The sequence below is a fragment of the Cervus canadensis genome, chromosome 2 (genome assembly GCF_019320065.1).
Source record: "Cervus canadensis isolate Bull #8, Minnesota chromosome 2, ASM1932006v1, whole genome shotgun sequence".
Lineage (NCBI taxonomy): Eukaryota > Metazoa > Chordata > Mammalia > Artiodactyla > Cervidae > Cervus > Cervus canadensis.
Window position 1 is genome coordinate 24,829,245 of NC_057387.1, and position 19,730 is coordinate 24,848,974.

A 19,730-nucleotide genomic window follows, 5' to 3' on the forward strand; every position below is an offset into this window, starting at 1 on the left:
ATATTCTGTGAAACATGTCTTAAACTTTACATAACCATTTCTCTATTTTATCTGACAGATTTCAGACGTTGTTATCCACATAAATTACATTATTATCTTACTCAGGAAAGGATACCACTTTGATAACCATTAAAAAATGAGAAGAGACAATACTGTTAAAGAAATGTCATATATTTGAGGCTAGCATCAAGTAAACATAATAAATCATCAAGATTTTTTAACTTGTGAATATTTAAAATAAATAGTCTTGTTCTGAGAAAATAAAATGATAAAGCTTCACATTTATAATATTAATAAATCATAGGACAGAGGAACACTTTGTTAGGACAGCATATAACCCTCATTTGGCTCACCATACAAGAACATATTAATAGAATGTATGCAAAATGTTCTTTATTCTAGTTACACTCTTCCTAAATATAATAAAGTTACTTTGGCATGTTATAAATTATAGCTAATTTTCTGTCTTATGTGAGATATAGGGATTTATTATCTATCTAGTATTAGAATAATCTTATATTCAATATTTTATTTATTATTAACAGATCTCAAGGATTTATTGTTTGTTTCCTGGAACAGACATGGATCAGAGCTTTCAATGTAAAATGATGAAGTAGAAAAGTAAAATGGTCAGTAAAATCTGATTTTATGAGAAAGAAAAGTAAAACATGTTCTTACTTTTATGGACAGTAAACTCCATTCAAAGAAATTAACTTATGATATCTGTTTTCAGATATCAGACTTCCCTGGTCGCTCAGACAGTAAAGAGTCTGCCTACAATGTGGGAGACCGAGGTTCGGTCCCTGGGTCGGGAAGATCCTCTGGAGAAGGAAATGGCAACCCACTGCAGTACTCTTGCCTGGAAAATCCCATGGACAGAGGAGCCTGGTAGGCTACAGTCCATGGGGTTGCAAAGAATCAGACACAACTGAGCAGCTTCACTTTCACTTTCATCTGTTTTCAAGGAGCTTCTATGGTAGCTCAGCAGTAAAGAATCTGCCTGCGATGCAGGAAACACGGGTTCGATTCCTCCCTGGGTCAGCAATATTCCCTAAAGAAGAAAATGGCAATCCACTCTTGTATTCTTGCATGGGAACTCCATGGACAGAGAAGTCTGGTAGGCTGCAGCCCATGGAGTTACAGAGAATCAGACACGACGTAGTGACTAAACACTAACAATCTATTTTCAATTAAGTGAAATAATTTTCTCACTAAGCTGGACAAGACTTAGTGACTAAACAACAACAATCTATTTTCAATTAAGTAAAAGGATTTCCCAAACAGTATATTTACCGTACAGGAAAAAATCCAAGGAGGAGGAAAAATAAAGTAGTATCAGATAATATTGCTAGGCACTTTTGAATAATTTAATCCCCACAACAAATCTCAGGTGAACTCTTTCATTCTTTTATAGACAACAAAACTTAAATTACAGGAGGGAAACAGCTTGACAAATAACCAATATGAAAGGGAGGCAGAGTAGAGACTCAAACCCACAGCTCACAGTGTTTCCTCCTGAAGTCTGAGGTATTAAAACTACAAAAGTGGAAATACTGGTAACATTGCATACTTTTTCAGCATTTTAGTGTTCTCCTGTGACAAGAGCAACCAAAACTTCAACACTTTGTTTCAACCTTCAGATAAACAGCCTAATGAAACAGAGGCCGAGGTTTCTTTTACATAAGTCGTTCATAATTAATTTTGAATCATATGCCTTTTGGTATAAAAATTAGTCAACCACACACAAAAAATTTCCTATTTCCTCTACATAGTCAGACAAGCATGAAATAAGAAAAAAATGCTCTATCTCAATGACATCATATAATGTTTAACCTGGTAAAGACTAGGAAGAATGGAGTAGCAAGTAACAGCGGTTCATGGCTGGGAGAGGGACAGGCTGTAGAGGCAGACCCTCTCTGAGGCACAGGCATGCAGCGAACACCTGAAGTAGAGGGTAGAGCAAGGGCATCAAGAAAGACTTGCCTGCAAAACAGGCTCACTGTAATTACAAGGTAGTGTGAGAGGAATTTGAAGCCAGTGATACACTGCAGGTAATCTTAGCAATGAAAGTCCAAACCTGTTTCAACTTCGACTAAACTTACTCAGCTCCTAGCACTAGCAACACAGACATGCTATTCCGGCACAAATGTTATTAAACTCAGTCTTTACCATCCCATCCATACATGGTATTTTGTATTAAACAAAATATTATTAAACACTAAAGAAAGCAAGAAAAGTTAATCCACTTTCTAGAGACAAAGCAACTGACAATCCAGACTCAAAGAGGTTGAAATAATCATAAAGAATTTTAAATGACTATAATTACTATGTTAAAAGACCTAGTAGATAAGGTGGAAAACATGCATAAAGACAGTGAGGAATTTCAGCAGAGTAATGAAAACTGTAAAGGTCAAACGAAATATCAGAAATAATAATTTTAAAAATCAAGATAAAATAGTGATGAAAAATGCCTCCAACACGCTCAAAAGTAGACCACATAGGTTAGAAGATAGACCATATGACACTACCTGAAAGAAAGAGTAACTATAACAGAATCAGACAAACTAAAGATAAGAGAGAATATGAACAGGGATAAAGAGAAAAACTTTAAAATAATAAAAAAACCAGATTTACTAAGGAGACATAACAATCCTAAATATGTACACACTTAAGAACAGATCTCCAAAATACATAAAGTAAAAACTGACAGGACTGAAATGAGAAACAAACAAATCCATAATTTTAGTCAGAGACTTCAAGACTCCAAAACTTAGTATTTGACAGAACAAGTAAACAGAAAATTAGTATATTTACAGGAGTTCTGAGCAACATAATTATCCAGTTTGACCTAACTGAAGTTTTAACCCAACCACACAGCAGAATAAACATCTTTTCAGGCACACATTTTTTTGATAGACCATATTCTGTAAATAGGAAAAAAGCTCATGAAATATGAAAGCTCATGAAACAAGCTTTGACAAACAACAGATTTTTTCCTCTATTCATTGCCCATTAAGCAAACTAGAAATAAGTAACAAAGATATGTGGTAAATTCTCAAATACCTGGAAATTTAACAGTATACTTCTAAATAACTCAGCAATAAAAAGGAAGAGAAATGAGAAAATATTTTGAATAAAAGGAAAACAAAAACATATCAAAATTCATAGGATGCAACTAAAGCAAGGCTGAGAAGCAAATCTTTGATTATTAATGCTTATAGACTACTAGGAAAAAATTAAGTTACAAGGATGTAATGTACAGCACAGGGAATATAGTCAATACCTTAAAATAACTTTGATGACGTATATGCTATAAAAATATTGTATTACTATGTGTACATCTGAAACTAACAGAATACTGTAAGTGAACACTACTTCAGTAAAAAGATAGAAACAAATAAAATAAGAAAAGGTGTCATACTAATGATCTAACAAGCTTCAACCATAAGAAACTGTGGGGGGAAAAATAGGGAAAAAGGTGCAACTTAACCCCAAAGAAAGCAGAAATAAAGATAAAAGCAAAATTAATAAAATTGAACACACAAAAGTAGAGAAAAATCAATGAAACAAAAACTAATTCTCTGAAATAATAATATTAATACACTTGTAGCCAGACTGACAGCCAAAGAGAAGATGAAAACCCCATAGACTGGAGCCCACTAGGCTCCTCTGTCCATGGGATTCTCCAGGCCAGAATACTGGAGTGGGTTGCCATTCCCTTCTCCAGGGGATCTTCCCGACCCAGGGATTGAACCCAGGTCTCCTGCATTGCAGGCAGACGCTTTACCACCTGAGCCACCAGGGAAGCCTGAAATAATAATACACTTTGTAGCCAGACTGACAACCAAAGAGACAATGAAACAGGGAACATTACTAAAGACCCTACAGATATGAAAAGGATAATAACAAAGTATTACAACAACATTATGTCCACAATTTAGAGGAAACACATTCCCTGAAATAAACAACAAGAGCCACACAAGCTTACAAAAGCCACCTAAGAAGAAAAAACCTGAATAGTACTGTATCTACCAAAGAAACTGAATACATACATTGTAAAACTTAGTGGGAAAAAAACAAAAAACTCCAACCTCACCTGGTTTCACTGGGAAGTTCTACCAAACACTGGAGCAGGAAATGGAAACCCCCTCTAGTATCCTCGCCTGGGAAATCCCCTGGACAAAGGAGCCTGGTGGGCTACAGTCCATGGGATCACAGAGTCAGACACAACTGAGAGACTAAACAACAATACACAAACTTCTCCAGTAGAAAGAAACACTTCTAAACTCATTTTACATCATCAGCATTACTCTTATACCAAACACATACATACATATAGATATTTAAACTACAGATCAATATCTCATATGAACATACATGCAAAAAATTCTCAACAATGCATTATCAAATCAATTCCAGCAATATTTAAAGAAGATAATACAGCATGACCAAGTGGGATTTCTTCCACAAAATGCAAGGTGATTTCAAAAATCAACTAGTATAATTCACATTATCAACAAATAAAGAAGAAACATCATATAATCATCTAATTAAACACCAAAAACATTTGACAACATTCAATACCTATTCATGAGTTTTAAAATCTCAGCAAAAAGGAATGGCAGGGAATTTCTTCAAGATGATGAAGGGCATCTACCAAAAAACCCATTATGCTTAATGGTGAAAAACTAAATGCTCTTCCCCTCATATCAGGAACCAGACAAGGAATACACTCTCATCACTCCCATTTAACTTTGTATTTAGTGTAGGTTCTAGGTAAGAAAAAGAAAAAATAAAAGAACTATACAAATAAAACAGTTCTCTAGATAGAGAAATAAAACACCTCTGTTCCCTGATGACATGATTCTTTAAAAAGAAATTCCCAAAGAATCTATTGAAAGGAAGGAAGGAAAAGATCACTAAGTTGTGTCCACCTCTTTTCGACCCCATGGACTACATGTAGCCCACTAGGCTCCTCTGTCCATGGGATTTCCCAGGCAAGAATACTGGAGTGGGTTGCCACTTACCTAGGGAGCAAACCCATGTCTCCTGCAATGGCAATCAGATTCTTTACTGCTGAGCCACCAGGGAAGCCCCAAAGAACCTATTAAAATCCATTTAAAAGTGACTAAAATTAACTAGCTAATATAGGGTAATCTCAGGCCACAAGGTCAATGTAAAAATCAACTGCACAGTGCACAACAATGTGAATGCTATTCTATTACATTATGTACATTTTACCACTTTTTAAAAAAAATGATAGCATCAGAAAAGTTATTCAGAGAAGAAAAAAATGTCCTGAGCCAGCTGCAAACTTAAGCTTTTATTAAAAGCTGTTTTAAATCAATTGTATTTATATACACTGACATTGGACAAACAGTAATTAAAATTTAAAAATGCAGTACCACTTTTAATAGCATCAAGAAACGAATTATAAACCCATCAAAATATATATAAGATCTGTAAAATCTAGGAATACCAACAAACAAAATTAAAGAACTAAATAAATGTAGAAATATGTTATGTTCATGCACTGGAAGATATCAATTTTCCTTAAACTTACCGACAGACTCAATATAATCCCAACCAAAATTCCAGTAAGATTATTTTGTGGCAGTCAGGAGCCTGATTCTAAAGTTTATATAGAAAATAAAACTAGAATAGCCAAAATAATTCTGAAAAGGAACAAAGTTGTAGGATTCATGCAACCTAATTATGAGACCATAAAGACCATGATTTCAATTCTATAAATCCATAATTATGAACACAGAATGGTAACAGCAAAAGGACAGACATACAGATCAACAGAACAGAGTCTAGAAGTACACCCACACTTGGTCAATAGATTTCATATACGGTCAATTAGTTTCGAAAAAGGTACAAAATCAATTAAATAGAGAATGACCAGTCTTTTCAACAATGGTTGGATTTTCAAATTCTAGCAATGGTGCTAAAATTTTTGTATATCTATATGGAAAGAGATGAATCCCAATCTCTACCTCACAGCATGTAAAATTTAACTCAAAATGAACTATAGATTTAAAAGTATAATAAAGTAAAACCATAACACATTTAGAAGAAAATTAAGAGATAATTTCTGTGACCTTGGATTAGGCAAACATTTCTTAAACAAAATATCAAATACATGAACCATAAAAGATAAAACTGATAAACTGGACTAATTCAAGATATGACAACTTCAGTTCTTCAAAAGATACTGTTAAGTCACAGAAAAGCCACAGAGAGAAAATACTTGAAAACACACAGGTTATAAAGTCCTAAGTCCACAATATACAAAAAAAACTCTCAACATCCAAAAATAAGAAAACAAACAAAATTTAATGGCTAAAGACAGAACAATTAAAAAAGATATATGAATGACAAAACATGAAAAGGTGCTCAACATGCTTTGTCATTAGAGAGAAGAAAAATAAGACCACAATGAGATACTACTACACACCTATAGCTAAAAATAATAAAGAAACTCTCAATAGCAAATACGAGTCATGATAGAAGACAATTGTTGGAAAAAGAGTCTGGTGAGTTCTTCCAAAGTTTACTAACCATTTGATCCAGCAATCCCACGTCTAGATATTTACCCAAGAGACATAAAAATTTATGATCCTACAGAAACCTAAAATGCAAATATTTATAGTGGCTTTATTCATAACCTCCAAAACTAAAACAAATCCACTGGTGAATGGATAACTACCTTAGAGTCACACAATGCAATACTATATACAGCAGTTAAAAAAAAAAAAACCTACTAAATACATAAATAAATCTCAAATGCACTGTACTACAGAAAGTAGCCAGTACTCCCCTCTGTAAGAATGGAAAACCTATCAATTGTTACCAGAGGCTGGTGGTAATGATAAAAGGGAATTTTATGGGATGATAAATTCCTCTATATCTTACTTGTGCTTACTAGATTGTACGCACTGTCAAAATTCATGAAAGTATACACTAAAGTGAGTGAATTTTACTGTGTAAGTAACACTTCAATAAGTCTGACAAAAAAATCCTATTAACTTACTATGATTTTATTGATAAAAGTGAGGTGGTGTACTTGTTAAGGATGTTTCAAGCACTCTTTGTTAAAGGTGATTTTTGGAAATGATGGTTCTGTACTTTGAGAAACTCTAAACTCTAAAAGCTGGGTCAGAATTTCTCAAAGTACAGAACCATCATTTCCAAAAATCACCTTTAACAAGGAGTACTTGAAACATACTCAACAAGTAAGTACACCTTTAACAAGGAGTACTTAAAAATATAAATAATGGTCTCTATTTCAAACCAACCAAATTTCAGTCCAAGACTTCCAAAAAGGAGAATTTAGAGTTGTTGCTGTTTTATTTTTTTAATTTACAGCAATAAATTGTGTTCAATTTCCAAATAGGCACTTTTAACAAAATTTTTGGACTTAGGAGGATCCACATTCATTCTTACTGATTCATTCCTTAATTCTAATCTTATTAATTCATTTTCTCCTTTTGTTTCAAACATGTAATTAACTGAAACGGCAAATTCTAGAGGATTACTCCTACAGAGGAGACACAGCGTATGTAATGTTAGGATGTGTGATAAATTTGTCTTACTGATATTCTCAAAATGAAAAAATCATTATCCCCAAGGAACAGAGCTCTATCTGAAGATCTAGTTATTTCAGCAAACCTGTAGATTAGTTCAATATTAGACAATTTAAAAAGATGCTAGGGAAATATTTCATTTTACTAAATTTCATTCACAACCTTTTTCCCCAAACAATTTATTACTTGATTTTGCTCACCTCCTCTCCTGAAAGGTAATACGCTGCAAGCAAGCCTCCAATAAATCGAATGTTGACTTCAAACACAGACACTTCTGAATTCTGTGAAAACATATTGAAAATGCTCACATATACACAAAGCTGTAAAGGTTTCAAAATATCTTCAATACTTCATATGTTTCTCACAAACACACTGGGGAGAATATTTTTTTCCACTTTCTACATCTTCATTTCTCATGCAACTGAAATCTCACCTCCCATTTGTTAATGCTACTGAAACTCCTCTACTGCTATCAGCACAGCTTCCTGGTTGCCATAACCAATGGGCCATTTTCATGTGCCTTACATATGATTATGAAATTAGCAAGATATTTGATGCTGTGGACTATTCTCCCTCATGAAAGCCTCCATTTCTTAAATTTTGAAATAGTGCTCAATCTACTGGTCCCTTTCTGTTCTATGCTATATTCACTACACTATAATATATATTCAGTAAACTGTATGTCCATTTTTACTTCTATCTCTTCTCATGAATTTTAAATACTTTTCTAGTATGTATAACTTAATCAATGTTAAAGGAGGTACCAAAAAGTAATGACAAGATGATAGATTTTTTCAATTAACAATGTTGAAAAACTGACTCCTAGATGAGAAATTGATTTGACTCTTATATATGATATACACATATTTATCAAAATGAAATCAAAATAATTTAGAAGTAGACACAGAAGTACCAAAAAAAGTAGGAGAAAATGTGTACAGTACAATATATCTGTACTCCCTTGAGAAAGCAGGTACTTTGTAAGTATATAATCAATTGCACTGATAACAAATAATGACAGAAAGACATGAATTTCCCCATAATGAAAATTACCTATAACAAAAAAATCATGAACAAAATTAAAAGGCAAGAAACAAATGGAAGGATATCTGCCACAAATATAGAATAACTTACCACATATAGTCTACAGGTTTGTATTTAGATATGGATAAAGATATTGCTGAGAAAGATTCTAATGCATGGAAAGAAAAGTAAAGAAGTGGCGAAGAACATGACCAAAGAATCCACAGAATATACAAAAGTGACTAATAGAAAAATAATATTTCTAATTAACTTTTAAATAAAAATTAAAAGGAAATATATATTACCCTGAAGTCTTTCCAATATTCACAGGCAGAAGACATCATTTGCTAACACAAGCATAATTCTCTAATACAGAACTTTCACAATATAATTATTTTAATAACATAAACTGTTATTCCATCCTCAAAAGCAAAGTATTTATATTACTTCATATATTCCCAATATAAAGCATACTGCAGAATATATAGTAGACATTCACTAAATATAGAGAGGAAGCGAAAGAGGGAGAGAGGGCCTCTGTCACTCGCTAGAAGAATAATACCTTCTAACCAGTTTCCCTGACTTCATCCTTCCCAGTACTCTATTTGTTCAGTACCACATAGCTAGAGCATAATATAACTTTTCAATCTTAAGTCAGCATAGATTACCACTCTGTGCAAACTTTTACAATGGTTTCTGGTTACACTCAGGGTAAAATGACTTATTAGACCCAACATAATCAGATTCCCCACAACCTCTCTGACATTATCTCCTAACAAATATCCCTGTGATTCACTTTATGATTACACCAAATGGGTCTACCTGCCATTTGAGAATTGTCAAATTCACTTCTGTGTCAGTCTTTACACTACTTGCACATCTCTATGAGCAAATTTCACTTAGAAAGTTTTTCTGACCACACAATATAAAATAGTGAAGTAATCCCTCATCACTAATATTCTTTATTCTGTACTATTTCCCCAATTAACACTTACCATCATCTTAATATGGCATAATTCTTTATAAAATTCAAACCTTTCCTCACAAGAGACAGAAGAGAAAGTCTAGAGGACAGAACAGAGCGGATGAGGAAGAAACATTATTTACAGGAGTAAAGAGAGAACCTTCCTAAAGTGCTGAAAACAAAAGTCCTTAGACTAAAGAATATTATGTGTCCTTTATGGAATAATCTAAATAGAGAATGGTAAAGAAACTACAGAAAAATAAAGCAAAGAAAGAAAATATTAACAAGGGGGGAAAAGATTACCTTTTAAAAATTAGACTGACAGCATACTTTTCAACAGCATATTAGAAAGACAATGAGACTGTATCTTTAAAAGGTTAAGAGAAAATAATCATCAACCTCTAATTTTATACTCAGCTATAATATCTATTAGGAGAAAGCTTGGCTCTCTCATATCCACATGACTTCCCTTGGGTGTCTTCTCAGAAATGTTATTACCTTCAATAGTCATCAGATATAAAACAGCAACTTCTCACCACTGCTTACTCCTATTTACTCACCAATTTACTCACCAATCCTATTTATTTACTCTTCTTTAAGAGTAAGAACTTACCACTACCTGATATGTTATATACAATTTTAATATGCATTTACTATTTTTCTCCTATAACTAAAATATAAACTAGAGATAAAACTCTGTTTTGTTCATTCCTGTATCCATAGATCCAGAACAGTGTCTGTCACAGAGAAAGCACTCAATAAATATGTTTATTTTTCTATTCATTGCTTAATTTTTCTATTCATTACCTAATTTTTCTATTCATTACTTTAAATGCAAGCTGGGACCAACTAGACAACAATTACACATAAGACAAGAGGGAAATGAGCTAAATTAAAAGATCTTTATATTTTTCAGAAGAAAGAGAAACTGATTGATTTTAAACTTTGGTAAGTATACCTATTAGAATTTCAAGAGTAACCCCGAAATAAACAGAAATGTAAAGTATATAATCAAACTAGTAGAGGTAAAAAGAGATACAAACTAAAAAGTAATAGAGGAAACAACAGACATGAAGTAATTTAATATAAAGTAAGAAAGAGAGAAAGTAAAGGCAAATGAGAAGCACAATAATAATATAGGTAGCAAAATAATGATGGAAGATCCAACTCCAAAAATATGTTACCATACTAAGTGTAAATATTTCAAATTTAACAGTTAAAAGATTCCAAGACTGGATAAAAATAACAAAATCTAAGTACACATCATATGTAAAACATACAGCTAAAACAAATGACACAGAAAGGCTAAAAGTAAAAGAATGAAAAATAACTGTGCTGATTATTAAGCTATTTTTTCCTCAGCTTCAAATCCATCCTTTAACATTCTACTTTGGTATACAGAAACCAGAACTCTTCAAATGCATTTCTCATTTGCCCACGGGCTCCCCAAGAGGCCCTGCCAATGACAAGAAGTGCTACAAAGATAATACAAAGATGAAGGAAGGAAAAGGAACTTATTCCTTCTAACTTACTTCTGGCTTCTGACACTGTCAAACCAGCCATGGTTCTTCACCCTTGCATTTGCTTCCAGGTTCCAGTTCCCCTGTCACAGACACATTCCCCAAGTTGGCCTCTTTATGCCCTTTTGAGATACCAAGCTCTAGCTAGGTACCCCCTCTTCAGATGTCTGAGCCCTAGCTCCAAGAGGATCCATTTAAGAACTCCTAAATTCTCAATATCAGAGCCCCAAGCTACTCAATGTTATTGGTCTCAGCCTCTTCTGACTGTTCTCAGAGTTCCAGGCGCGGCAGCTGTTTACTGCAGTTATTAATACTACCTCTTGTAATACAGTAATGTTCTACTTTGCCTTTTCAGTGCCCCATTACTTGTCAACAATTCTAAACAATAAATCCTCTCAATTAAAAAATTGCACAGTTTTGGTTCTTGATTGAGCCAACTGACACAATATACCAACAAATTATCAGGCATAATAAAACTGCCATGTTAACAAACAGGAATGTCGGAGATTCACAAATGCCAATTCTCTCCAAATTAATCTATAAACTGAATGCAATCCTCATCAAAATTTCAACAGGGTTTTCCAGAGCTTAAAAGAACAAAGAACTGAGAACTGCTAAGATAATCTCCTAGTAGAATAACATCAATAATAGCAAGATTCAAATATAGATAACAAGTTGTCTTATAAAAATATTGTAGCTAAGGGTACAATAAATATTTAGACTGCTAAAATATTGATGTAGGGATAAAGAGAAGAGCCAGTAGAAAACAACAGACTATAACTAATACATGACTAATGTGGCATGTACAAATAGCAGGGAAATATTAATAAACAGACTCAACTATTTGTTGATCAACTGATAATTGCCTATCATAGTCTACCTACAAATTTAATTATATAAGAACTAAAGACCCAAATGCAGAAGTTTAGAATTAAACACTGGAATATATCTTCATGACCATGAAGTAAGGATTTCTTAAAGAAGATACGAAAAGCATAATCTCTAAGGGCTATATAACTATATGGGGTGGGAAGAAGGGGTGGTGTGGGAGGGGTAGATGGACTACAATTCTCAACCCCGTTTACAATAAGATGTGGCCACATGAGCAAGATTCACTCACTAATATACAAGCAAAAATGGGGTAACCAACTTCTGAACAATCACATATCTTTTCTCTACTTGTTCCTTCCTCCTTTCTGCCATGGGCACTTATCCACCTTATCTTGAGGAATCATCTATGAAGATGAAGCTTTATACCGCAGTTGACAGAGCAGTAAGACAAAGGATCCTAGATCACTGAGGAGCTACCCAAATCAGTCCTAAACTGCTTATCTCTGCACTTGATTTCCAGGAAACAGAAATAAATTCTCTCTCTTGCTTAAGCTATTTCATGCTAGATTTTCTGTTATGCACAGCCAAACCTAAACCTGATAATAAAAACTGTTGTGATATATGCTCAAAATGCTAAAATAATACAAAAGAAAGTAATCAGTTTTTGTCTAATTAGCATCAGGAAAGGTATCAGAAAAGAAATAATTACAGATTTAAATAATAATTTGAATGATACAGAGTTTGCCAAAGAGAAAAACACATAAAGGAGTGGTTTCTCACTACAGTCAGAAGGAACAGCAAGGACAAATATCATGAAAGATAATAATGAATATGACAAAATAGCCCACACATCTTTTAGGTGAAGACTGGTAGCAATGAAAATAACTGCTATCATTCACTGAACACTGAATATGTACCAGATTATCTCAAATAATCCTCACAATACTGCAAGAGGACAGCAATTTTATGACAGGTTTAGAAAGTAGCACTTACTTACAGGTAGATTTCCCAGGGAGTACTAAAATGTAGCTGTGCTGGGCTTCAAACCTAAGCAGTACCACTTAACAACTATGCCAAAATTCTGGGATGATGAGCACATGCCTATGAAGACTCATCAAAACTGTGCCATATTCACAACACGATTCAACTATACTTCAATTTAAAAAATAAAATTTTTAAAAGATGTTAAAAAAAACTGTGCCAAATCACTGTATCTTTAAAAAACAATAAAATATTTATTTTAAAGTTAACTTATGATTTTTCTATATTTTCAGTTCAATGTGCTTTTCCCCCCAACTCTTGCTTTAACACACTCAACACAGTACCTTAAATGATAAGAGTAAGAAAAGTAAAAGGAAAATGGTGAGAAAAGGTGTCTATTTTATGCAAAAACTAAACAACTGACAACTGCAAAAGAAGAAGGGAGACTTGGGATTTCCTTAAATTCAGTATAACACTCAAAACTATTGTTAGAGACTGTTTTTCTTTATAGTCAACTGAATAAATTATGAACTGCATACTCACCACACTGAAATCAAGGTTGTTTTCAATCCATTTTTGCCCATCTCGGAATTCATCATGAAGTCCCATGATATAAAGGGTATCCAAAGCATCTACTATAGTAGCACCCATTTGTGAAGTTCCTATATTTAGAGAGAAAAATGTCATTAAAAAGATGCCCTTCATACAAGACTTATTTTCATTTTTCATATATATAGAAAGTAAACCAAAGTAGGAATATAGGGATTAAAAAAATATCCAACATCATCTACTTTTCCATTAAATAGACAATATACATTGTTTAAAACATTTTTCTAAAGAGACACATTGATAACTAATAGGAAGAGAAAGGAAAACTAAAACTATAATTCTTCTTAATTTTCTTCCTGGTTCAGAAAATGAGATCTATTTAACTGAGATAGATCCAAAAAAAGGATTAATTTAAGAAATGGGAAGGGTGGTTCAAGATGGTAAGCTAAGTCATAGGACAACCATGAACAAGGCTCTTTTGGTCCAAATTCATAGAAAGGGCAAAAAATATACTTAAAATAATAATAAAAGTATAATAAGGCTAAATAACTGTAGTGGGAATATAAAGTATAATAATCCTTAACAATCAAAAAGCAGAACATGTTTTAAAAGAAGGAAGTCATAAAATGTGAGTAGAGAAAATCAAAGTACTAAGGTCTGACTATCTTCAAAAAGAGATTATCTTGATCTTAAAGAAAATGTTTCAGGGAGGGAGGAATTAATTCAACAAAACTAGCCTAACTGATACTAAAACCAGATACTGGACACACAAGAAAACAGAACAGGCCCACCTTACTAATCAATATAACTGCAAAAACCTTGAATAAGATACTAGTAAGACAAATCTAGCAGCACAGTAAAAGAACAAATAACAGGGAGCAACTAGGTTCTCCCTAGCCCTAGGAATGAAATTATTATTTCTACCTTCTGAGAATGAAAATCATCCACACAGCTTACTGCCTATATTAACATAACTTTATTATTACACTGTCATCATCAATGAGTTTATTCTTATAGGAAACATACTCAGAAAGACAGAAGTTGCAAAATAAGTTTACTGTTCATTCCAGGAACTTCTTCAAAGATCCATCAACTCTTTAACAGATAATGATGGCTAACACTCCAAAACTCTAATCCTCTTGCCTTTAAATTCTCTGATCATGTTGTTGTTGTTTAGTTGCTAAGTCATGTCTGACTCTTTTGCAATCCTATGAATGGTAGCCTGCCAGGCTCCTCTGTCCATGGAGTTTCCCAGGCAAGAAATACTGAGGTGGATTGCCATTTCCATCCCCAGGGGATCTCCCAGGGATCGAACTCACATATCCTGAATTATCAGGTGGATTCTTTCCCACTGAGCCACCAGGTAAGCGCATTACATGATGATCCTTTCCCAATCATAACCAAGATATAATCAACCATAATCCACCAATTGAAAGGCCCTTACTAAGCAAGACTTAAAATCTCAATATATATCTGAACTTCATCCTTCTCTGTCTAACAGGCTACTAAGGTTCTGCTGAGGGAGTGATCTCCCTTACCATTGTAAACATTATCCTCAGCTAGGGCTTCTCTGATAGTTCAGTTGGTAAAGAATCCACTTGCAATGCAGGAGACTCCAGTTTGATTCCTGGGTCAGGAAGATCTGCTGGAGAAGGGATAGGCTACCCACTCCAGCATCCTTGGGCTTCCCTTGTGGCTCAGCTGGTAAAGAATCCGCCTGTAATGCAGGAGACCTGGGTTCAATCCCTGAGTTGGGAAGATCCCCTGCAGAAGGGAAAGGCTACCCACTCCAGTATTCTGGCCTAGAGAATTCCAAGGACTGTATAATTCATGGGATCACAAAGAATCGACACGACTGAGCAACTTTCACTTTGTCTTACCAACAAGTTACCCTGGTGATATTTTAGGAATCTGTATGATACTACTTGGGTTCATTGTTGTTGTTGTTGTTGTTTAATCACTCATCATGTCTTAACTCTTTTGCAACCCTGTGGAATGTAGCCTGCCAGGCTTGTCTATTCATGGGATTTCCCAGGCATGAATACTAGAATGGGTTGCTATTTCCTTCTCCAGAGGATCTTCCAGACCCAAAGATCAAATTCGCATCTCCTTCGTTGGCAGGCAGATTCTTTAACACTGAGCCATGAGGCTCAGGCAGATTCTTTACCACTGAAGCCTATTTAGGGTCATTTAATATTCCATTTAATATTCCTTCTATTTATTTATTTTGGCCACACTGCACTGCATGTGGAACTTCTCTAAACAGGAATCGAACCCATGTCCTCTGTAGTAGAAGCTCAAACTCCTGGTAGCCAGTGGACTACCAGGGAAGCCCTTTACTTTCTTTCTTAATTTCATACTTTTTTCTCCAAGTGTTTTCTTATAATGGTTTAAAGCTATACAGATTTGTTCTTATAATGCTTGTTTTTAACTTACATCACACCTTGTGCATGTGCTCCTAATTATTTCTTCAACTTACCAAGAAGGATACCTTTCTACTAACAAAATGAGTACTCCACCACACTCTTGATAAATTCCTTGGTCTTCTCCCCACTCAGTTCCCTTCATGTTGATATCAACTATAACATTTGTTCTGGGTTATTACATACTTTCCATTTCTTTTTTGCTCCTCAGCTTCCTATTAAGATAACAAAAATGTTATCAAGCCATTTAATCACCCATATATCACTATCTCTTGTACAATCTTTGGCTACCTGATGCGTAGAACTGACTCATTGGAAAAGACCCTGATGCTGGGAAAGATTGAAGGCAGGAGGAGAAGGGGATGACAGAGGATGAGATGGTTGGATGACATCACTGACTTGATGGACATGAGTTTGAGCAAGCTCAGGAGTTGGTGATGGACAGGGAAGCCTGGCGTGTTGCGGTCCATGGGGTCACAAAGAGTCGGACACAACTGAGCAACTGAACGGACTAACTTGCATAATCACTTGAATCAAATATGCATCTCTATTTATTTTAGTATTTTGTCCACAATATAAATCAGGCATATTTTAAATCCTTAGGAGTCCCTGTTTTTGTTCTTATTTCAATTTTTATAGGTAGCTATGCTCAGTTCTCTAGTTATTTATTTAGTCCTTTAAGCACATGTTCCTCTAAGGTGTTGACTATTCTGAAACGGAAAAAGGCCTGACCCACATACCTGTACTGATTTTGGTTGATTACACAAGGAGAGGTTTGTGCCACAGGCTAAGCAGCACAAAAAAGTGAAAGGCAAAATTGAAATTACTGGCTGTCACTATGACTGTTTACCTAGATAACTGAAGATTTCAATTGGAAAAAATTAAAGGGTCTAAAACTACTCGTGGGTCAAATAAAAATTAAAGTATGACACTACAGAAGATATAAAACATAAATAAAGATTTATTATGAGAACACAGGAATCAACCAGTTCTGAGGAAAACTCATAACTTGAAAATTTTGTACTATTTAATAAGAACAAATGAAAACAACTGCATTCTGTTCTACTAACAAAGTAAGAAAAAGAATGATAAACTTGAGCAACAACGTAGAAGAATCAGAAAAGCTAAAGGCAGAAGTAAATGGATTAGTAATAAAGAACTATCAGAATAATGAATTCAAGAGATAATTCTATGAAAAGAACTATACAATAAATTTATAACTGATTTTTTTCAAGTAGTCATTCAAAAGTGGAAAAGGAGTACATGAAGGCTGTATATTGCCAGCCTGCTTATTTAACTTATATGCAAAGTACATCATGCAAAATGTTGAGACAGAGGAAGCACAAGCTGGAATCAATATTGCCAGTAGAAATATCAAAGACCTCAGATACACAGATGATACCACTCTAATGGCAGAAAGTGAAGAGGAACTAAAAAGTCTCTTGATGAAGGTGAAAGAGCAAAGTGAAAAGGCTGGCTTAAAACTCAACATTCAAAAAACGAAGAGTATGGCATCCAGTCCCCTCACTTCATGGCAAACAGATGGAGAAAACAGTAGAAACAGCAGCAGATTTTATTTTCTTGGGCTCCAAAATCTCTGCAGATGATGATTATAGCCATGAAATTAAAAGATGCTTGCTCCTTGGAAGACAAGCTATGACAAACCTAGATAACATATTAAAAAGCAGAAACATCACTTTGCTGACAGAAGTCCATATAGCCAAAGCTACGGTTTTTCCAGTAATCATGTATGGATGTGAAAGTTAGACCATAAAGAAGGCTGAGCACGTAAGAATTGATGCTTTCGAACAGTGATGCTGGAGAAGACTCTTGAGAGTCCTTTGGACTCTCTGATCTCTCAAGGAGATCAGACCAGTCAATCCTAAAGGAAATCAACTACAAATATTCACTGGAAGGATTGATACTGAAGCTCCAATACTTTGGCCACCTGATGTGAAGAGCTGACTCACTGGAAAAAGACCATGATGAGGGCATGAGGAGAAGGGGTCCACAGAGGATGAGATGGTTGGATGGCTTCACTGACTCAATGGAAGTGAGTCTGAGCATACTCTGGGAGATAGTGAAGGACAGGGAAGCCTGGAGTGCTGCAGTCCATGGGGTCTCCAAGAGCCAGACACGGCTTGGCAACTGAACAACAAATGGGAATATATAAACACAAAAAAAGGAACTGAGAATGCTACAAGAGACAGATATAAAAGAAATTAAGAAAACTTAAAAAAAAATTTAGTTGTATCTTCCAAATAAATTTGAAAATGAGTGGAACTGACAATTTTCTAAGCAAATGAACATTATTTTGACTTATGAAAAAAGAAACAGAAAAATCTAAACACAGACCAAGAAATAAATTGAGAAATTTTCAAAGAGCTACCCACAATACAAGATCTGTACTGTAGAAGTTTCATAGAATAAACTCTACTTTAATTTTAAGGATGACAAATACTACATAAATCTTGATAGCAACATAGGGGGACAAAAACTTATGAATTCTGCATACCACTGATGCAAAAATATAACAGTAAGAAAAATAAAACTATTGGCTGATCTCATTTGTGAACATCATGGAAATATTTAGGTATGGACTTGCTAGCAGGTATAGTGAGTTTATGTTCAATTTTATGAGAGACTGACAAACTGCTCTCCAGAATGTACCATTATATACTCCCAAAGCAATGTAAAAAGTCTAGTGGCTCAGTGGGTAAAGAATTTGCCTGCAATGCAGGAGACACAGGAGATTCGGGTTCGATCACTGGGTCAGGAAGACCCCCTGGAGAAGGGCAGGGCAACCCACTCCAGTATTCTTGCCTGGAGAGTCCCAGGGACAGAGAACCCTGGCAAGATACAGTCCACGGGGACGCAAAGAGTGGGACACAGCTAAAGTGAGCACGGACGCACTGGTCGTCCTACCATCCTTTCTCAATGCTTGACACGTTGTTGGCCTTAACTGAACTCATTCTAGTGGGTATGAATAATAGGATTTTGCATTATAGTTTGAATTTTAATTTCCCTGATGACTGATGTGCTTACTGACCATTCATCTATCTTCTTTGAAGTATTATTTCTATATTCTGAATACATGCTTATACATGTACCACAAATATTTTCTCCAATTCTGGGGCTTGCGTTTTCATTTCCTTAATGTCTTTTGGAGAGCAGAGATTTTTAATTTTTAATTTTCATTAAGTCCAATTCATCAATTTTTTTCTTTAATGGTTTACTCCTTTTGTATTCTTAAAACTCTTAGCTCACCTCAAAGTCACAAAGATTTTCTCAAATGTTTTTTACTGGAAATTTTATATTTTTAGTTTTTATGTTCAGATTTATGATCCATTGCAAGTTCATTTTTGTACAGTGTTGAAGAGTCAATGTTTCTGTTTTTTTCTGTAGGAGTATATAACTGACCCAACACCACTTATTAGAAACACTTTCCTATTGAAAGCATCTTTGTTGAAAATCAATTAAAAATGTATGTGTAGCTCTATTTCTATTCTTTTCTAGTGATTTCAATGTCTAACTTTACACTAAAAACCATACTGTCCTCATTACTAAATCCACAGTAAATCTAGAATCAAGCAGCATAAATCCTTCAACTTTGTTGTTTTTAAAAACTATTCTGATTATTGTACATGCTTTGAGTTTTCATACAGATTTTAGAATCAGCCTATCAATTTTTATGGAGAGGTCATTTTTACTTGGATTCCTTTAAATCTAAAGACGGATTTCAAGAGAACTGACATCTCAACAATATTGAGTATTCCAACTCATAAACACGACATGTCTCTCATTTAAGTTCTTTTCAATTTCTCTCAATAATCACAGTTTTCAGTGTATA

The 19,730-nt window shown here is 34.4% G+C and overlaps 1 protein-coding gene across 1 annotated transcript in view; it reads right to left on the bottom strand.

Moving 5' to 3' along the window:
* The window catches only part of MAN1A2 (mannosidase alpha class 1A member 2), a 153,632-nt gene that overhangs the window by 75,568 nt on the left and 58,334 nt on the right, over positions 1-19,730 (bottom strand). The window contains exons 4-5 of the mRNA XM_043459678.1: positions 13,452-13,570; positions 7,790-7,870 (exon numbers count right to left, since the gene is read on the bottom strand). Coding sequence (XP_043315613.1) covers positions 7,790-7,870; positions 13,452-13,570 — 200 coding nt within the window. The remainder of the gene's footprint in view (positions 1-7,789; positions 7,871-13,451; positions 13,571-19,730) is intronic.